Source organism: Corvus cornix, chromosome 5, assembly GCF_000738735.6.
Source record: "Corvus cornix cornix isolate S_Up_H32 chromosome 5, ASM73873v5, whole genome shotgun sequence".
NCBI classification, from domain to species: Eukaryota; Metazoa; Chordata; class Aves; order Passeriformes; family Corvidae; genus Corvus; species Corvus cornix.
The window spans coordinates 30,654,148-30,675,632 of NC_046335.1; the positions used below are offsets into that span (position 1 = coordinate 30,654,148).

Here is a 21,485-nt window from a genome sequence, read left to right on the forward strand (position 1 = left end):
ACTACTTGGAACTTGCCTGCTCGATTTGACTGGTCAATCATAGGCTGTACTATTCTTCTTCTGGCATTAATAAACCTGCAACAGAATACAAAGAATAGAAGTCCTTTCATCAGCTTGCTTCTCTGTTTTGAGAACACCTCTGCTTTAAAACTGACAGGATTTTAGCGTGCTGTGGAAATGTGTTTTGCTTCACGTTGCTTTTTTAAAAGAGTATAATTTCACTTTAAAGGATTTTCCTCTAAGTGCTCAGAAATTGTAACGGGTAACACGCTTATCTTACTAGCCAGTTTAAAGCTGGATTTGCCAGAAGGCTTTGAACAAATAAATGCGACCGAAAACTTGTGTTAAAAGACAATTGTTTCTTTAACTTCTTCTAAGTGGCTCAGATCCTGGTTAAAGTTCACAGGCTGGGAGACTTTCTTTTCCCCTTTCCATGTTAGGGACCCAGCTCCCCTTGCAGCTGGCCATAAATGAAGACCAGGCTTTGCCACTCCGTGCTTTCACAAGGTATCGTTAGGTCAGCAAAGCCATCAATTAGGCTGTCTGAAGTTTTATCACCAGCGCAGCAGCAATAAGTGCCGGCCCAGAAAGACTTCTGCTCTTCTACAACTCCTGTAGTTGGAGCCTGTAAAGGCGAGGGTCGTTTGGAGGTCAGTGCCAGCTGGGGGCCACCTCTGTGTCCAAGCGGGGACGCCCCGTGCAAGGCGACCGCCCGCCTGCCCTCAACTCAGGCACCTTTCAACTCGTTAGAAACCCCCAGCCACAGGTACATGTGGTTAATATTAGGCCCAAAATAACCTTTTTTTTTTTTAATCTCGAACTGGGGTGGTTGCCGAGGCTTTTGAGCACTGGCAGTTAGTTGGCTGTGGAGCCTGGATTTAATTTTGCTAGTAATCCAAAAATAAGTGCTTGCATATTTCTTATTAGCTTAATGTGCAGCAATCCACATCAACACAAGCTAAGCTAAATTAATTTCCCTAAAATAATTTTAAAACTTGCCTATTCACAGAATATCTTTGAAAACGGCAATTTTCTATCACTCGGGAGCCACACTTGTTTTTGTCCCTTCTCTTTGTGTTTGAGAACACTTTGGAGCCTTCGCGCAGGTTTTGTGTGCTATTTCACAGCTCAGGCTTTCGCCTGGTGACCCTTAAGGAGTGCTAATGAAGTCGAATACTAGCGTTTAATCCTCTTCAGAAATACTAACATGCCCATCATCCAAAACAGCCTCCAATAATTGCCATTGGGCCTGATCCAACGCCTAGCAAAGTCTTTGAGTCAGTTAACTGAAAACTAAGTTCATCTGCTCATTTAGTAAATTGCTAGCCTTTATATAGCATCAACTCTGCAAGGCTTTTTGTCGTGCTTCCCTCACTCCCTCCCACCCTCTGGATAAATTCCTTCGCAGATAACAAAGGGTGGTGGCACACCTTCGATTGCATCTTCTGTAATCACAGGCATGGAAATTTCATCAGACAGATGCATAAATGCTACAAGTAACACTAAAGGGTTCTTTTGCATCTCTCTGTTTACATCCAAAAGACATTCTTTATTCTTTAGGAAAAGTATCATTCAGTTGTCAGAAATGTCATCCTGCCTCAGAATTAGTCATGATTTCAAGTATTAAAATAAAAACTCAGGCACAATCAATATACTTGTTTATTCCCTTCTGACTGTGGCACAGTGAAGGCATGTCCTACCCCAGTGCTATGATTTTGAAGTGTGTTTCCGTCCTCAGAGACAAAGGTCCCTGATAGGACTTATTTGCTAAGTTGCTTTCCAGTAATGCTGCTGCGCTGACCAAATGGAGCCTGACCTGAACCTCCTCCATCCAGCACGCCTTTTATCAGCTAAAGTTAAGGCCAATAGAGATTAACAGGAAAGCCTGATAAGACTGTTTTCTCTTCTCCTATGAGCTTCTAATGGTGTATACAGATGGCAAGGTTTTAAAGAATGGAATGAACACTTATTTGTGCCTGTAAAAAATCACAGAAACACCCCCCCACAGACGCACACACTTTCCATCTTACTAACCCCTTTTCTTCAACCAGGCCACTCTTCAGGAAAACCAAATTGCTCTTTCATTTTTTTTATTTAAACCCCAACCACTTTTATTATTTACATCTGGTGGTCCCCTTATTTATGTCCCTCTCCATTTCCCTGCACACACACCCCTGCTCACAGGGCTGCGAAGCATTATGGGCCTTGGCTCTCAGCAGGAGAACTCCACACTGTCTTCAAACAAATAATTAAGGGGAAGGTTAAAGGTTCACCCAGAGGTCATATCTTTGGATACTCCTTAGAAAGTTTACATTAGTAAGAAATGGGTGCCCTCTGAAGTGTTCTTTCAATGGGCTCGCACAACACGGCAGAGCATTAAGAAAATTCTACATCCTTAAGGGTTTCAGGTGACATCTGCTTTACCTCTGAGCATGGAGACTGGGATACTCTGCTCCAGCCTTACACATTCGACAGTCTCCAAAGACTAAGCCTTTGGGACAGCTGTTGAAAACCCCATCTTGCCCAGCCATTCACTCCCAGAAGAGCGTGGCCTTATTTTATCCTGCCGATGCAAATAAAAGCAGTCTTTCACTGCAAACTCTACCTAGAAGCTATTCACTAGTTGTTTTGGCCATGGGAGATCAAGCCCCAAAAAGTGAGTCCTCCATATTTGTTTTCCTACCAAAAAAAAAAAAAAAAAAAGGCAATAAAAGTGATACCATTTGTCCAGTTAAAACTTGTGAAAAAGAGCCCTTGGGTTTGATTTCTGATTTCATTATTTCTCCATTTTTCTTTTGCACATCTGCATAACAGCAGGTGCAAGCAGTGTCCTCTAGACCATCAACACTTCATCTAGAGAGAAGATACACTGATGTATACTTGGAAAGATATAGGAGCACAGGCTTTAGGCATCCAGGTAATTTTGGAATTCCATTTCTATGGCTCCTCTGAAAAATCTTGTCCATAAACAGCATCAGTTATACCCACCAGTGGGTATGTCGGAAAAATGACACATGGAATTATTTATATTTGCAAGATTGCAGGTGCAAAACATACATTTCAGGTGAAGCTAAAAATCGAATCCTAGTTTCACTAGCAGTAGCTACATCATGTAATGCATCAGCACAATTGGTAGACGAGGACACAGAATGCAGTGTTTGTACATTTTTATTTATTCCTTATATTGCTCCATAAATATGCACAGTGCATAACAGAGACGTAGATAACAGAGTCCCTGCCCTAGCCTTTACATTTTTTGAGGACTGTTTTTGAATCCCTCGGAGAGCCATATCCAGGGCCAAAGTAAAACAAAATACAGCCTTTTGCACAGCACTTCAGTTTGTGTTGCAGAAACACTCTGATGTTGTTTTGGCACAAATGTCTTCAAAAGACATTAAGAGACAGGTGAAAAAAGAGAACACCAATGCCACTGTTTTCAGCATTATTTGGAACCCTATAAAAGCAGAATTCACAGCTCTGCTCCTGACACTAATTGCTTACCTTGCTCATACCCTTCACCCAGAGGCCAAAGATTGAATGGCCTGAAAAGATGAGTAAAATCTATCAAAAAGACATGGATTTCTTTGTTACTCTGCTGTTAATAGTAATTCCTATTATTTGGATGATAGCAGCAGTTAGAGGACCCAATGAAGCTCAGTCTCACTCCACCCCATGCTTCACAACCACACTGTCCAAGAGAACTCAGAGTCTGAACAGATTTCCAGGCAAAGCCTGGGGGAGAGGAGAGACGCCTTCTCCCTGTTTGCAGAGGGGAACAGAGACAGAAGGAGATTAAGTGACAAGGCCAAAGTCATACAAGAGATCTTTGGCAGAGCCACACACCCAACATAGATTTCCTCAGTCCTCTTTCAGCACTCCTACAATCTGCTATCCATATGCTATCTTTCCTTTGTTCCCCCAGCTTAACAGTCAGCACACTGGCAGGGGACTGCAAAGAGAGCTCACATTGCCACTGTTTGTGCCTTACCTGCTGTGTAGATAAAGATGGGTCATCAGCCTCCAGGGTTCGAGGCAATACCTTCACAAACTCTACATTCATATGGTACTTGGTCCTCATTCCAGAATGATAAATGAGGTGTGTAACGTTTAGAAATACATGTCATTGACATAGCAAGCTCAATAAAAAACTCACTCCCAGCATTTTGCAAATGACAGATTACCAACCTTGCGTATTCGAACAATAGCCATTTGAATAGAAAGGTTTTTTGCATCTTGTATTTTTTTCTTTAATTGCTAGCTAAAGCACATCTATTTCCTATAGCCAGAGTCTGTCTTTCTCACACAAGTAGTTCTGGTAACTTTTGTGGGACAGTTTATAAGAGCACAAATGAACAAGACCTGTCTCAAAATGCACTTTTATATAGACTTTTAAAGGAAGTAATTTCACTTTTACCTGCTTACAGAAAAACCCAGTAGAGCAGAAAAGGTGCACTAGTGAATATGCAATGTAGTCTGGTGATTTGGTAGCACTAGTCCTAATTGGTTCCTACCACTGATAATTAGCATGACAATATAATCAAAATATATGCATTTAATCACATCTCTTCAAATAGAGACTTGGTTTTCTTTGTCCAAAATAAATATGCATTCTGTACTTCATAGGAAGCCCTGCAATTAATCTTCTTTATATATTTATCATATTTTATCTCAAGTCATATCAAATGACATTAAACTCAAATTTGCATAATACATTTTATTCTTAAATAATGTTCAGATAAAATCAGAGCTATTTCTGCAAAGTGTAAAGAGAATAAATAGCAAATAGTGATCTCTTAATCTGCTTTTTCAAATCTGGCACACTCAAAAATAATTTTGTTGTTGTTTCCATTGTCTTTTTTACACATACTGTACATATATTTTGAAACACTGGGACCACACCGTAACTGAATCTGCCTAAGATTAGTTCTTGAAATGAACTGTTAGTGACTGTACTGATTGGCAATCAGAATTAGAAACATCTCCAGCTTTGCTTTATGGCTATCATGGAAAATTCACTTTAAGTATGTAGGGTCACAACAGGTCTTGTTTCAGGAGGATGAAGTGCACAAATGCTTAGGGAACTATAATTCGTTCCCAACTTGGGGCCTAATCTGAACTCAAGCAGAGAGTGATATTTAACTCCCGTCACTTGTCTGTATGTCTAATATCTTCTGCGAGATGAACTGGTGCCAAACTGAGCCAGTCCCGCCCCAGCAGTGTAGACTGCTCCCCATGAGAAACTGAGGAACAATGTGGAGCCACCACGTACAACTCAAAACTTCAGTGTCAGTCTTCAATCTGGATTTCCACTTAAAATATCTATCCCAGAAAACGAGGTGCTAAAATATTGAATTTATTTAACAAACCAGCCACTGCATAAATCGGTTCTCAATTCTTTATGTGAAAACCAGAGAAATAAACAAATTTGTGAGATGAATTCACAATCAGTTCCTTAAAAGGATTAATGACAAGGAAAGTTTTGACTCAATTTTAGCCCAAGACATTTCTGGTCTTAGACTTGAAAAGGACAGAAGTACTGAATGAACATTTTTACAGACTTAGTCATAGAAATAATAAAAATACAAGTAACGACAATAGCAACATTAATTTGGGGTTAGAATTGTTTGCTTTCTGTCATCTGAACAAAAAAAAAAATTAAAAAAATTTTTAGGTGCCCAGGGGAACAGTCTCGCAAGATTTTTCAAAAACCTGCCAAATGTGGATGAGCTCAACTCTTATTAAACCTACATAAACGGGAGCTGAGCTTGAAGAATAAATGGGGTCTAAGCACCTGCTTCAATGTTTTTGCTGAGTAAGAGTCTAAGAATGCATGCTAAAAAATAATCCAAATGTTTTCACCTTGGATGGGGAAATAAATCCTTGCCTAAATGATGTTTCAGTATTTGGACTATGAACATGTCAGTGTTTAGCTCAAGTGCATATGCTACACTGATCCCTTGTTGCCCAAGAATGCCCTAATTTTGAAGGGAAAATAACCAATGAAAGAGTCACAAAAAATGTTTTCCTAAGCAACCCAGAAAATTACTTCTTTCCCAGGCAGAAAAAATAACTTTAAAAGTCGTGAGCTGCTCAGAGCAGTCTGAAAGAATGCATTAGGAAAGACTAATTTGCAGAAACACTTTTATCAATATCCACCCCCTGCCTTTACAGCACTCTTTGCCTATCACCTAAACTTTTATCCAAGCAAGTAAAATCTATTTATCTTAGTTTATTTAATTTCTTCCTCCACTATGTATTCTTAACTGACAGAATTAGGTTTAGGCGTCCTTCAGTATGTGTATGTACAAAAATAGTTGAAAAAGCCCTAGTTTATGCTTCACTGAATCTATGCCACACCTGGTTACCAACTCATATTTGCAGCATTCCTTATAGGAAATTAAAAAAAAGCTGAGTTAGTCACCTGGAAATGAGCTATCTAAATAAGGCTTCCCTAAGTCATGAATATTGAGAAATGGAGTCAGTTACACGATTGCTTTTGAGAGGAAGTGGGAGGGACAGGCAGGTTTATTCCCTGGCAAAGCTTCACCTAGTTTTGGACAGCCTTGTTAGAGAAGGGGGGTTAAGGGCTGTTTACACCAACTTTCTCAAGCTTATTCAGACATCTCACATCTGTTAAAGGTGTGATTCAAAGGACCTAAGTCAGCATCCATGTTTGGTGAAGACTTCAGAAGATGACAGAGAACAACTTAGCTGGGTGCCTGAGGCAGCCTGAGGTAGGTGCTAACCATCCCAAAGACTTCTGCCGCATCTTCTATGTTTATGTTGGACCTCCTAAAAATACGTCGTGCTATTTGGAGCTGCCAATTGTTGGAAATCATGATTTCGCTCGTCCTGTAACTGTGAGACTGTCCTAAAAAAATCAGAAATTTAAACAGTGCTCTTCCCAATGTTTACTTTGCAAGTTTTTCAGTCATTGCGCCACATTTTTAAAATGCTCTTCTCAGCCACAAAATCTAGAAACTTATTTGAAAAGATTCTCACATAACCATTGTCTCCTGGAGCTGGGACCTCGAGTTAACATGAAATAACTTGAGCCTTGTGATAAAATCATAAGAATTGGCAAGACGGGCAACTATTCACCTCAGAGGAAAATCAGCCTCGTTAAACGTGTAACTCTCGGTTACCAGATTACTCCTTGCGAGCGCGGAGAAACCATTTGGCTCTGCCGAGGAAGGCCCTGGTGGCTGTCACGGGGAGCACCGGCACCGCAGCACAAACCGCGGGAGCCGCCCAGCCCTCGCCCCGGGGCACGGGCTTGTGCGCAGGGGCTTCTCCGGCAGGGAAGGAAAGGCCCCAGCCGTAGCTGGGGCTCCTCCGTGCTCCCCACGAACCTGGGGCCCCGCAGCCACCGGGGCTGCCCCGCCGGCCCGTGCTCCGCGGCCTTCACGGCCCCGCGCCAGGGCCGCGTCCAGCCGTTCCAGCAGCGCCGGCCAGGGAAGAGCCATCGCTCCCGGCCGCAGAACTGGGCCGGCCTCGAGGTCCGGCCTGGGTGGCCCCAGGGGAGGCCTCCCGCTGTGCAGCAGGGCGCCATGAGGTGGGGCCAGAGCACCGCTGCCGGACCGGGGGTGCCGCTCCCCCCGCGGAGCCGGGCAGCGCCATGGCCCGGCCCGCCTTTGCTCGGTGCGAGCCCCGGCGTGGCGGGGCGTCTGCCGGAGGAGTGCCGCTCCACACACGGCACTGCCGCGGCTGGGCAGAGTTTTCCTCACGAGCTCCCAGCAAACCTCAGCCTAAGTGGAAAAGTATCATCCCTTATTCCCCCTTGGTTCCTGGTGAGAAACAAGCGCCTTTTGGTGCATGCCACGTGAAACCACAGAACACACACCAGAAGTGGCTGTTCCTCTTTTGACAGTGCCATCAGGTTGTTCATATATGTTTGTTTTTTTGTTGTTTTACCACGCACCGTAAAAATGATCTTTTAAAGATACTTGAAAGGAAGGGAGGAGACAAACAGACATACTTCCTTAGCTATTCATATCTTACAGATAAAATGTAAAGTCAATAGACACAAGCCATAGTATTTAACCTCATCCTGTACTTGATTTATTGCAGATGGGAATCAACTAGAAACTGAATCACTTTGAAATTTTTACTACTGACATTAAAATTCCAAGTTTGTATACATACATCTTGTGGAGACACTAAATACAATTCTAGCTAATTTGGCATGCACTTGGATTTGCTAGCACTTAGAAATTCATGTTAAAGGTAGACAACAAATCTCCTCTAAAATCTTAAATAACTCATGCATTTAAAGATGTGTAAATTTGTCATCTTAAACTCCTAGGAAAACATTTTCAAAACTAATTAGGGTCCAACAGTGTTGAAAATGCAATCAGGAGTTGAGGGACCTCATTTTAGGTAACTTTAAAAAAAAACCAAACAAAGTGTAGTTTCTGAATAATACCACATTCAAGTACTTTACACCTATTTTTAACTTACCAGTATTTAACATACTAATTTTTTAAAATCAATTCTAAATTGTCTGAAAAGGAGAGTTGTCAACAAGTTTAACATCTGTTTAACTTCCCTGACCAAATAAGATTAAGGCACTAATTCTCCTTTTACTTTTCAGTGGAAACTACCTAAGTAGCAACTTGCCAAAAATGCATAAAGGTGTTTAGCAATTATGTAGTGGGTATGTTTGAAGAGATCAAGGTGCACTCACATGTCCTGTGCTATGAGGATCTCTGATTAGCTTGTCATCTACTCTGAAGAAGATGTAGCCCAACTCTCCTATACTATGTAACAGGCCAGCTGTTAGCTGTCTGTCAAGCACCTAAAGTGGACAAGTAGTCCAGGAGCAAAAATGTCACTCCTTTGATCTGGCAAGGAGCAGCTGCTGATTTATAGAGTAGGACTTTGTTCTTCCGTTCTATTTTACTTTCTTTCCTAAGGCAGAACCACAAAATCCAGCAGAAAAAAAAAGTGCCATTCTCTGCAACATCAACAAGCTCTGACAACTGCAACAGGGTTTTTCTTGGCCCTAACAAAGCTCTCAGGCATCTCCTTTGACGCTCACCTTTTTTTTCCTTCTTCTTTTTGCAATGCGGTAGTTATTGTTTAATTCAGCTTCTGTAAATGGAATGGACTGTGGCCAGCAAGCCTGGGGCATAAACACACCTGTATGAAAGAAGCCTTATTGTAGCAACCATCTACAACCAACCTGCACATGCACTACCAGTTCGTGAGTTCAGAAGGAATGTTCCATTTTCCCTGACAGTAAATTTTGCCTTAAGATAACTATTTTTGTACCCACTGTCCTGTCTTGACCACGAAGCTTGTGCACTTTTTCATTGTTATTAAAATCTGAAGGAAAAAAAAATGTATATTTTTCTACCTGTCAACCAGGGAACGTCAGGAAATTGGATCCAAAGAGCCCACTTTAAAAAAAACACAGCCAAAATATATTTATAGAAATGCACTGCTGAAAGTTTGAAAACTAGGATCCTAAAGATGTGTGTTCTGTTTCAGACACAGTGATGCAGTTGCAAGCACCTCCAGCTTATACTGCTGCAGATTCTCCTCAAAAAAAGCATTTGGCAGAACAAGAACTCAGTAAGAAAGAGCATTTGATGCAACTAACCAGACTGCAGCACTGCCAACCCTGAGTCAGTGCTCCAGTCACTCTCTTAGAAGGTGCTGAGCAGATTTCGTGAGGTGATCTGTTACACAGGCTGTTAAAGTCCTGCCTTACCCATTGGTGTAGCAAGAGAGTTTTCCTTTATTTCCCTTATGATCTGTTTTCAAGTTTATTAGCTGAAAACCCAAACCTACAGGGCACAATAAAAGGCTGCAGTGTAACGCTGCTGAAGAGGAGAGAAGCTGTGTGTTTGACCCTGGTTTTTGTCTACACACATGTTCAGATTTCTTTATACTGTAACTTTAAAAACAGACAAAAAGGGATAACAAAAACAAAGATGGGAAGAGGTGAGGGTGGTGGGGGCAACATCATGACTACAAGATCTTTTGCATATATGTTAGCTTGTGGAAATAAATAAGAACTATTACAGCCAGAGCCCTAAGGGAGGCAGGAAAATGATGATGTACAGGATAGTATAAAATGATATATTAAAAACTGTGCTGTCAGTGGAACAATAGAATATTAAGCAAAAGTCCATAATAATTGGCAGATATTTAGCTGTAGACGTCTTTCTTTGGTTGGTGGGTACTAAAGTATACGTGAGAGGAAAGAGAACTAGTTAGGCAATTAGAAGTAATGGGCATAAATAATACACTATGTATAAATACATCTCCCCCTTTCCCAAGGTATAGCTCTTACCCAGATACACCTAATAATCTCTCAGTAAGTCATACCCACATGCTGATATCCCTTGTGTTTTGCTCTTTGCACTGTCTGGGTACTGGAGATTCTGCTTATGTAAATCTCTCTTTCTGTAGATGCAGATGTTAATGTTTTCCCTTTAATTTTTACAATACTGGTGGCAAGACTTTATCAAATCAGAGGGTCTAATGTCTTAGTAGTTAAAGATGTGTCAACACCACAGACACCGTGAGACTGCAGCTTGCCATGTTATGGAATACATGCTTCACAGTGATGAGCTGGCAGCAGAACAAGTGTGGGACAAGCGTATTAAGTATGCTAAAATGAAGAGGTAAATATACAGATCTTCCCTGTGTCATACTGGTGAAACTTTTGCTATCTCTCATCCCATCTTGTGTTCTCTGTATTCCACATGAATCAGGGGGAAATGTTCTAAAAACATTTTTGAGAGTTTGTTACATATGAGTGTTCCATGGATCCTTGTGTCTTAGTTGTAAGCCAAACTGGTTTGGAATGGAAAAATTAAAAATTAAAAACCTCTTCCTCAGCCACTTCCTCCGCCTATCGCTCTGTATCCCAGGCTCTCATATTTTCTGACCTTCATCTCTCCAGGGCTCAGTCTTGCTCCCTCACCTACCTTGCTGGCTCCCCAGAGATAATTGCAAAGTACAGCTGGCAAGTCAGTGATAAAGCCTGCTGGTGCTCTGCACGGGTCCTAGATGGCCAGATATGCTGTGATTGAGGGCATATATGTGGATGTTGCACCATTTCTTGTCTCTCTGCCATTTTGAACAAGCTTCTGTCTTCTGAACAAGCAAGGACTGAAACTGTCAAGGTTTGCTCTTTCTAAAACCTTTGAAAGGCTGGGTTCTGCTGATTTCAGTACTTGGCTGGCTTATGGGCAGAGCAGAGCATTGGAGATGCCTGTGCGCAAGTACGCCACGTTTCAGTTGTTGGCGCTAAAGAGAGGTCTTTTAATGTATTTTTCTTTCTTCTGTTAAGGGATGTGTAGCTGGAGAAGTTTTTTTTTAATGCAGTCATTCCCACTTAAATAGCTCATGTGAAAATTAAGTCCTACAACAGAAAGAAACTTGAAACGGGTGTATGTATTTCTTCAGTCAAAACTGGCTGGTTCTGTAATGTGTTCCACTATCCCATATTTTGCATACAATTGAGATACATGTCATGAAATGAAACCCAATCTATATAACCTATCTAATATTTACCTTGCTTTCTTTATGAGAGCAGTTTGGAAACTGTGTGTGATCTTACATAATTTTAATAACTGGTTGCTGATGGATTTCGATATTAACTCTGACTGTTCTGAATGATAGGATGTAGAGGCTTAATTTTCAGAATTTCACTAATTGTTCCTGCTCTGCGTAGGGGTAAAGGCATCTAAGAATATGTGTATAAACCTGCATTTGAGCCCACAAAACTTGTAATGGCAGGGCCATGTCCAACAATGTTCATCACTTCATCCTGGTCTAGTAAAACACTCAGATGCATAAGGCAAATTTTCAAAATTATTAAGTTCTGTTATCAAAATCATTGTAGGCCCTGTAAATGTTCCCAAATGTTCAGTGAATTTCTGAGTTAGAAGGCAATATTAGCAAATGGGTGTTGACACTAGTGCCTAAATGTAGCTGATCTGCTCTCAAGGAAATTTCTGTCTCTGATTAGATGTTCCAGGAATCACCAGAAGGTGGACTTAGATACCTAACTACATTTTTTGGTTAAAAAAAACCAAAACAAACCATCACTTAACACTGAAAATGCCTAAATTCGTTAGGCATGTAGATTTCTACTTTTTAAGATCCCATCCCATCATCATTTCCTCTGCTGTCTATTTGTGTTTCCTAACAGTCAGTTACTTTCTGCAGTAACTGCGCTCTGAGTTAGACACTTATGTCCAATCAGGATTCCTATGGATCCTTTTAGACAGACAGACATCTTAGGACAGGCCTGATCTTTCTTGTAATAACACAGATAAACATCTCTCCTTTTTAGCTGACACCATAATTATTTGACTGTTTATCTGGAAAGAAGGAGATCAAGTTTTACCACCCTATCCTGCTTGGTTTGGAACACAGACATGAGCATGGGTCCATCGCCTTCTAAAAGAATATCTGAATCACCCACAGATTCAGTACAATAAACAAAGCCCTTTCAGTTCATGTCCTGAAGATGTTTCACCTGAATTAAGCAATTTTACAGTCATAATTAACCAGCACTTAACTTTCACACATCTGAAGTTAGAGTCTTAACCAAGAGGCTGTACAGTCAAGCCCATGTTCTTAATTAATTTTGTTTTACTGCCTAGTTGTTACATACACAAAAGAACTGGAAATCAGAAGAACAAGAAAGGCATGGTAGCGAAGAAGAGTAAAGATGGAGCATTATGTTCAATAGCCCATTGATTGAGAAACTTGACTCAATTGGAACAGTTAAGACATTGATTTAAATCAAGATGAAGAGAAGACCTGCAAACATATACTCTATTTAACAAGTGAATTTTCTAGCCAATGAGTCACTGAGGATAGCACTCCCTCTACCCCATTTGACTCTTTTGTGTAAAGCTTGGTATGGTTGATGTATGACAAGAGCTTTGGCTGAGTTTGGCCCTTGGGGAAATACAGTGAGGCAAGGCTGATTTTGTGTTGAAAGTTGTGTCACTGTGGAACAGGTTACTGTCTATTTATCATTCTATATGTATTTGTGTTCCTACTTCTCTGTCCTGGAGGTCCTTTATATAATAAAATAACGGTGGACAGAGCAATATCTCACTTTACAGTATTGCTAGGTTTACAGTTCCAGATTTCTCAATTATATTCCATTCTAAGCAGGTTTGTGCATGCTCACCAGTGGAAAAAAAGTATATGGGGACCAAAAGTTCTTAAGCTTCTTGGGACTAGATAGCAGCTAGATGATGCTGGAAAATTCAGTGGTGGCAAATGGTAAAGATTAACTTAAACTAAAGATTGCAGGGTTTACACTTGACACTCATAAGCAACTCAAATGTGATACATATCTAATGTGAGGAAATATTTAATAAAATATGCTACACAGATCTTTTATTGTGGCTTAATTAGTTCATAAGCCAATATTTTAACAACACTTTCATAAGAAGATCAAGCCAAGGTTTATATCATTTTTAACCAACCTTTGAAAGAAACGTAAAATTTAAGGTCAATAGAAATATTATGTAAAACAAAAAAAAAAGCCAATGAAAAGAGGAAAAAAATGCACCAAATTCACAGGTAGCATCTTCAAACAAAGTAGTTCAGCATCATACTTTTGTGCATAAGAATTTAAAAATTATTTTGATAAGAAATTAACTATAAATGGAACAAAAGCAATGTTCTTATTCTAATACATTGTCCAAACTGAAAAAAATTTAGGAAGATAAATCAGTTAGTTAGAAGAGGGAAAGTTATTCTTTGTTTTTCGCTTCGAATTATTAAAATTGTCAGTGATTTGCTTTCTTAGGAATAATCATATCTTTAATTTGATAGCAAAAATCTTGTAGCATTTAACTATTTTGGAAATCAAATATGCCTTTCTACCTGCAAACTTGTAAACTTTCATCCATATAAAACAGAATAATAGAAGCTGCAAATGCAGACACCCCTTCAGATTGACTAAAGGAGAATTTCCATTTCTTTTTCTTGATTCTCCCCCGGTTGTTATAATCAGTCTTTCCAGTGTAACTATATTATGATCCACAACATTTTTAGCATCATTGTAATCATAACAGCTATGCTTTATATCTGTATAAATCACATGAAGTTTAGCAGACCCTAGTAATGCCACATCTGTTTTAATCCTAGTAAATTCTAGCCTAAGACAGCATACCCTGTAGTGTCTCACCTGTGTTCTCGGAGACGTTTCAGGAAGTGCATTAGCTCTATGAGTCAGTGAAATAAATAAAAACAAATATATTGGTCAATAGCAAAAGAAAAATTTAGCACTCTAAAAGGGTTTTGACAGAAGCCTGAGTTGAAAAATCCAGCTGTATTTTATATATGTCCCTTAACCACCAATCAGTTTTGCTGAGATGAGTGGTCCAGTTAGCTGCCTAATTTTTGATGCCTGATAACGTGTTCCCAGTAAAAAGAAATGTGTCTAGATGACCTGTATTCCTTTAATTCAAGAAACTAGGGTCTATAAAAGAACAAATATGAAAACATAATAATGCGAAATTCCACCAATTTCACAGTTCCGTGTACCTGATTGCTAGAACAAATCTGATGCAAAGATGTGCAGCTAAGATGGGTGCCTACACTTCATTTTCAAGTGTAGTAAAAACAGATAAAAAATTGGAAAGGGAAAATCTTTTTGGGCATGTTTTGCATCCAGACCAAAAACCCCCATTTAATCCTTCTGCCAAATTTATTCCGAGTGCTACCAAGATCATGCTCTGTTTTTTTCCAATATAGCACAGACCTATAATAACTGCTTAAGCATGCCATACTGTATTAATCTTCCTCATGAATGCTGTCCCAAACCAGTTTCCATGGAGAGAAATTAAGAGGTATGTACAGGCAAAGGAGAAAATATATGGCTATCCAATGATACAGAAAGGCTCTTTAGATGGGAGCTATGGTAGAAAGGAAGTATTTTTCAACGGAGATTGCTGAACTGAGGGGAGGACAGCACTAGACAAAGTGAGCAGCGAGGAGAATGGGGGGAGGAGAAAGAGACACCTGTGTTGAAGTAGGTTTCAACATTTTTTTAAAGAAGACAATTTTGAAATTGATCCAGAAAAGGATGGAGGAAGGTTGCTGAAATGCCTAAAGTAGGACGTGATTTTTTTTTTATGTGTGTGTGAAGCACCAGCTTTTGATACATTAAGGGGGGATGAAGAACTGGGACCTAGAGTCCTGGAAAAAGGGGACTACAATTTTCAAGGTGGGAAGAAATGAAGGCAGAAGAAGAATAGACAAATTATTGAAGTGGAAATAGGAAGAGGGGTGGACACTGGAGGCGTGAGAAAAAGAACACTAGGAACACTAGGAAATGCATGTGGGTTTGGGACAATGCGAATAAATGTGTGAGGAGTATTGAGAAGTAAAACTCGTATTTAAGAATGTCTGAGAGAGTAATGTTGCTCTGGGTTCACTGCCAATTTTGTTTGCCAGGTTATAAACCCAAATATAAAATGATAATAAAACATGAGCTTCATTTAGACAATACTCTCTTTATTGTAATAGTTTGTTAGCCAAGCAATCTGCAGTAGCTGCAGCTGTGGCTTGTTCCATCTCATCAGTAATTTTAACTCTAACAGTCATTAGTGTGAAGCTTTCCACAGTATTTTGAAGTGATACTTTCCTCTCAGTTCTTGAGTTCTGTTTTGTTTGAATGGACTATGTATCCTTTAACATCTAAATAATTTGCCCTGAAAATCATCACAACACAGCTACACTTTGGAACAGAAGATGTGAATATGGTTCTGATAAAACTATGCAATATTTGTTATAAAAAACCCCAAACAAACCACAAACACAAAATGTAGCTTTGAACAGTTTATGATTATATATATTCAATATCTTTCTCCATAATATAGTCCAAAGGACCAACTCCTGAAACAGTGTGCACCTCTGTGAGGGGATGGCCTCTACACGCCATCAGCTGCTTAATCCTGTCTGTTTGTTGTGTGCAAAGCATGAAGTAGGCTATTACTTATGACTGCTTTAAAAAGTGCCTGCCTGCCCTATGACTTTTCAAAAGATCTCAGGATGAGGTTAGCATGATAAGGAGCTTGATTTCTCTAAGCAACAGTTATTCAGACTGATGTCACCTATTCATTTACTGGAGACCATACAAAAAATATAAAAATAAGAAAAAATAATACGCAACAATTGGACTTAAGTCTGAAAGGACAGCTACACTATCATTACCACCAAGTGCATAAAACATGAGCTCAATGTTGTCCTACTTAAAATTACTTAAAATTTTCCTGTGGAAGAACAGCAAACTAATTTATAAAATGATGGGGTAAAAGTAAGAGAAGCCCCATTAAAAGCTTTTTCTTTTCTTTAAATGAGAGTGGTGTACAGAGTAGGACTGTTTGAGTTTGAACCACTTATTACCTTTGTACATTTGTCTTTCTTAACTTCTATTAACTGATTAGATTTCCCTTAGAAGTAATTGTGCATTGACAGATAATTGTATCATTGTGGCTTCTTACTGGGGAAAAGTATTACATCCAAACACTTAAGATAGATAAAACCAGATGGATGTATCTGTCTGTCCATCAATCTCTGTACTCAAGAAGTCTTTGGGTATTTTTGGAGAATTAAAATCAGTTGCAAACAAAAGGGGCATTTTAAAGAAGCAAAATACACTTAATTAAAAAGATGTCAAAATTCCTTTATTGTCAACATCCACAAAATCTGTGACACGGTGATGTTGTGTAACTTGAATACTAGTTCTCAGAACCATAATGAGTAGCTATTAGAAAAAGCAGGGACTTATTATTAGTATCCCCACAGAGTTATCTTCTAAATTATTTATACTTGCAACACTTTCACATAATGGTAGTTTTAAATTCAAGCAAACAAAGCAAACCACACAATAAAGAGAGGGGAAGAGAATTGTACAGAAACATTTTCTGAATATATGTAGTTAGAAAGGCGAGTCAAACAAACTAATCAGATTTTTTTTCCTATTCAGATTCTCATGAGATTTGCAATAGACAGCATCAAAGCTTTCTGAGGTTGTGTCACCTTGATAAAGGATTGAACAGCCCTGTATCTGTTTTATGTCTCACATCTAAAATGTAAAGGAATGCAACTTAATTTGTCTGGTGCAAGTTGGCTTATTTTCTTTGAAATTCCACAGCAGACCATCCACAAAAAGCTTAGCTATCAGAAGGGTGCAAATGACACCAGAGCCTTGTGTTCTCTTACGTTCATCCCCTAGGTTATGGTGCTAGGTTTGCACAGGAGTTGGGAGGGAGCAGCAGGGGAAGATTGTTGGTTTTATATAAACTTAGCATTGTGAATTACTGATTCTGCTTTCCACACATGCTTTACTAATACACAGTGTAATGATTAACACTTCAGGAGTCAATGATTTTCAGAAAAATTGAGGTGGGATGCCTTTTTTTTTTTTAAAAGAAACTCTTCAGCCAAACTCAAGTCTGCTCAGTGCAGAGATAATTTGAGTTAAATTGAAGAGAAAATAGCTGAGACTGAAGACTCTAATGGTCTCCTTCTGGGCTTAAACTGTTTGCGTTTATGAACATATAAAGATCATCCTGTTCACTTTCCATTAACCAACCTATGAAGTTTTGTCTTAACCATCAAAACAAATTCCAGCTGAAATCACTTTCTTATTAGGTTACTGAGCAGCTACATTTGCTTACTTTAAAAACAAATTTCTACCCCACAAAAAGGAAAATCCCAGCATGCTTTTTCCCTCTGTAATAGAAGTACGTAGCTAAATATTCTCAGCTTTTTGTCAGTCATAATAGAAGCAGGTTTTAAAAGCGCCCACTTATTCTGAGTGCCTCTTTTTCTGGACATTCGGTTTAAGGTGCCCAAAATAAACACACAATGAAAATGCTGGCCTTCTTTTTAAGCAAAACGACCCTTACATGTACTAAAAATGTTATTTGCCTTATGCTACTTCAGTTGCACAACACTCCCCTCATTGATTACCGTCGAGTTACATTAGTTTAAAATTGGAGTAACTGAGTAGTGGATCAGGTCCTATAGTCAGACATATGTTTTCCACTACATAATGGCTACTTATATATTTATGAATTTTAAAATGCTTTTCAATTCAATTATCATTGTTACTGTGTGCAGGAAGTAAAGAAGTAAATTGCAACCAAGCTTTCAGGGGTTTATTCCCTCATGAAGCACTTGTATTTCAAGTGTCGGGGGAGGGCAACTGTACAATGCCCTCTACATAATAAATGATACTGTTGAATATCCTTAATGTTTTTGTGTTTGTGGTTTTAGGGACAAAACTATTACCTGTTGGAATTTACATGCTATGTAAAATGTAGTAAAGGATACTGTGCTATCATGTCTTTAACCAAGCTGCACAGAAAGTTTCAAGGAGGTTCAAAATAATTGGTACTCAGATCTATTCTGTTCTGATCACCCCTAGAAATAGCAAGTACTCAAAAAGTGATAAACAGCTTTCAGGCAAATGCATAACTCCAGTGTCAATTGGAGTTATGTGCAGACACTCAGAGCAGAAATAGTATATAGCTCTCCATTCCTGAACATGACAGTCATAATAAACCTTAACCTCAACATTCCCTGCTTTCCTCAACCACAGCTAAAAATGCTACACACATTTCTACCATCTAATGAACCAGACATTAAAAGGAAACCACGGATCTATACCAGTAGATTATCAGGAAGAGAAGTGTGAAGTGAATACTTGCTCATTACAGTATCATGGTAGTTACAAAAAGGAAAGACCTAATACATCACTGTTGTCATCCTTCAGCAAGAGTAGGGGATAGTCTACCATTGGAGGTCCCAGCAGCTACTAAAATAACTGCTATTAAAGTGGATAGGGCAAACATATAATGCAAAATCCTTGGGGACAGAAACTCAGACTCACCGTGGTGAACCTGGAAAGGAATGATGGACGTTTGTTTTACTCTTCTTTGATGGCAGTACACAGGAAGGAGACACTATGGAGTGAAGTAGGACTTTGAGTTTGAGTGAATTGTGTCTGGTTTCTGAGTCTGTTACCTATTCTCTTTCTTAATGTGTATAAACCAATTCATAGTACATGATGACTCCGATTATGAAAAGAAGGGAGAGGTATAAGACTTGCTCTTTAGAAGCAAGTAAGTAAAGAAAGAATAGGAGTGAGTGGAGTTTAGAACTGACTCCTTTTCCACCCACACCTCCTTGAAGCACTGAAATGATCAAAACCTACAGCAAATAGTGGTCAGTAATGAATACATATCACCGTAATGAGCAAACACAAAGAACAAAACTCTGCTATCGTTATGCCTCAGAGACATATTTCATGCTATTCCTACAGTTTCACTAATAACCAAACCCCGAGTCTACCTGATGCTTGGTTTCCTGTTGGTTAATAATAATTATTATTTCTTCCCTGTCTTACCTCTCATTTTCCTTATTTTGATATGATAAATTTTATATTGGTTTTGAGACAATTTGACAATAAAGGGCACAAAAATATCTAGATACTAATATATCCATTCTTCTGCACTGCACAGGATTTACCTTCCTCTGATTGAAATTCTGATGATGGCTGAGGGCCTGATTGCGCTAGCTACAATTACTAGAGTCTGGTTTACAATTTGTTCTGTAACTGTTATTCACAAGTAACTTTTCAAAAGTCTTTCTAAGATTATTTTTTTTATGTGGATAATTAGACTGATATTTAAGAATTCTAATCTCATATAAATGCTCAATCAAAACACATATTTTCCTGTGAGCTAAAAATGTCTAGATTTCAGTTTTGATTCTCAAAAGAATGTTATTGTTCCTGCAGGATGTGAAATGGAACATAAAAGAGCACTTTACCTCACCATTTGAATTGGATAAATTTTTTTCTCCTCTATTTTCTTTATTTTTAAATGTTTAATTGATTATTGTTGTCTAGGGTTTTTTTCCTTGATATCTTTATCTTCTTCTCCTGTAAGTGTGGGTTTACTGCTTTTAAAAAATCTACAAAAAGAATATTGTCCTCATTTTGTGCTTTTTATTTTGTATATTTAATTCCTAAATAAAAAATAGACATTTTCAATTGCAGGACCCCATCAGTTAGCTGTCTCTCTTAAGGACTACCAAAGAGAATACCAACTAATTCTGACTGTATGATGAGTATTCCAAGACGCACCAATTCATCTATTTTTTACAAGCCACAAAACAAATGCTGGTAATTGCCTTTTGGCAAGTACTGATAGGAACTGGACTAAAACTTAGAGCCGAAATTGCAAATATTTTGGCATATGAAATACTTTCTTATCCATAAGATAAACCTGTTACCAAGTGGTAGATGGACAAATTACAATGTCCTCATGAAACTCCAGGTTAATGCCTCCCCCAGAAAGAGGGGAGGAAAGAAGAGGGTTTAAAAAAGCCCAATAAATAATCTTTGCAGACAGTAAAAAGAAATGCAACTCAGCAATCAGAGAGAAGAGGAGAAAAATGACCACTGGAAGTGGGAGGGCAGGATATACAGATACAGAAGAAATTCACTTCTACAGTGTGCACAGAAAAGTCAGACACCTGAAATGACTTGTTCAAATACATTTGTGGGCAAACCCACATTTTGTGTTGAGGAAGCACAACTTAAACCAGACTATGGTAGAATGTGGTATCTCCACTGTCATGTTTCAATACGAATTATTAGAGACCCTGGTTTAAAAAGGAGAAGAGTGTCGATGTAGACTTCAGAAATTGTGGCAGCAGGCAGAACAGCTATTTGTGCTTATGATGAGGAAATATGTAAGCTTCTCTGTGGCAGCCTGTTAACCTACTGCTTTTGTGATGCCACATTTCCCCTCCTGTTCTCCCCTTCCCTTAGCCTTGGCCATGTAGCATTACAACTCTTCTCTGCATTTTGTTTCACTTCAGCTCTATTTATTTTTAATCCAAGCCTATTTAAATGGATTTCTTTTAGATACATTTCCTATTAAGCAGATGAATTTGAGATTCTTTGCAACATGTGTCTTAATTGAAAACAGATGCTATCCTCTGTCTGATGAAGTGAACACCATGGAGAGGGATAGCAAGTCAACTCACTTTGGCTTCCAGTGAAAGAAACAAAGACCAACAAAAGAACAAGAGGTGGAAGTGTGCTGAAGTGGCACTTGAGGACATGGTTTAGTGGTGAACATGGAGGTGGTGCTAGGCTGACAGTTGGACGTGGTCATCTTAGAGGTCTTTTCCAACCTTAAGAATTTTATGATTCTATGACTCTGAGTGTCAGGATCCAGCAGTTTTCATGGACCTAGTTCTAGGCCATCACAGGAATGGTAAGTCTGATTTTCCCTGGTTTTGCACTATGTAAAGTCTCTCAGTGACAACAAAGTTTCTCTTCATTTACTTTGGGACAAGCAGGAGTGTCATCAGATCAGAACCTCCCAAAATTTTATATCATATGGGTCCCTTCCAACTCAGAATATTCTATGATACTGTACTTTACAGTATATAAATTGCAGGCACGGTAACTA

The 21,485-nt window shown here is 39.0% G+C and overlaps 1 protein-coding gene across 1 annotated transcript in view; it reads right to left on the reverse strand.

Moving 5' to 3' along the window:
* The window catches only part of MEIS2 (Meis homeobox 2), a 172,765-nt gene that overhangs the window by 6,517 nt on the left and 144,763 nt on the right, over window positions 1–21,485 (reverse strand). The window contains 1 exon segment of the mRNA XM_039552327.1: window positions 17–75. Coding sequence (XP_039408261.1) covers window positions 17–75 — 59 coding nt within the window.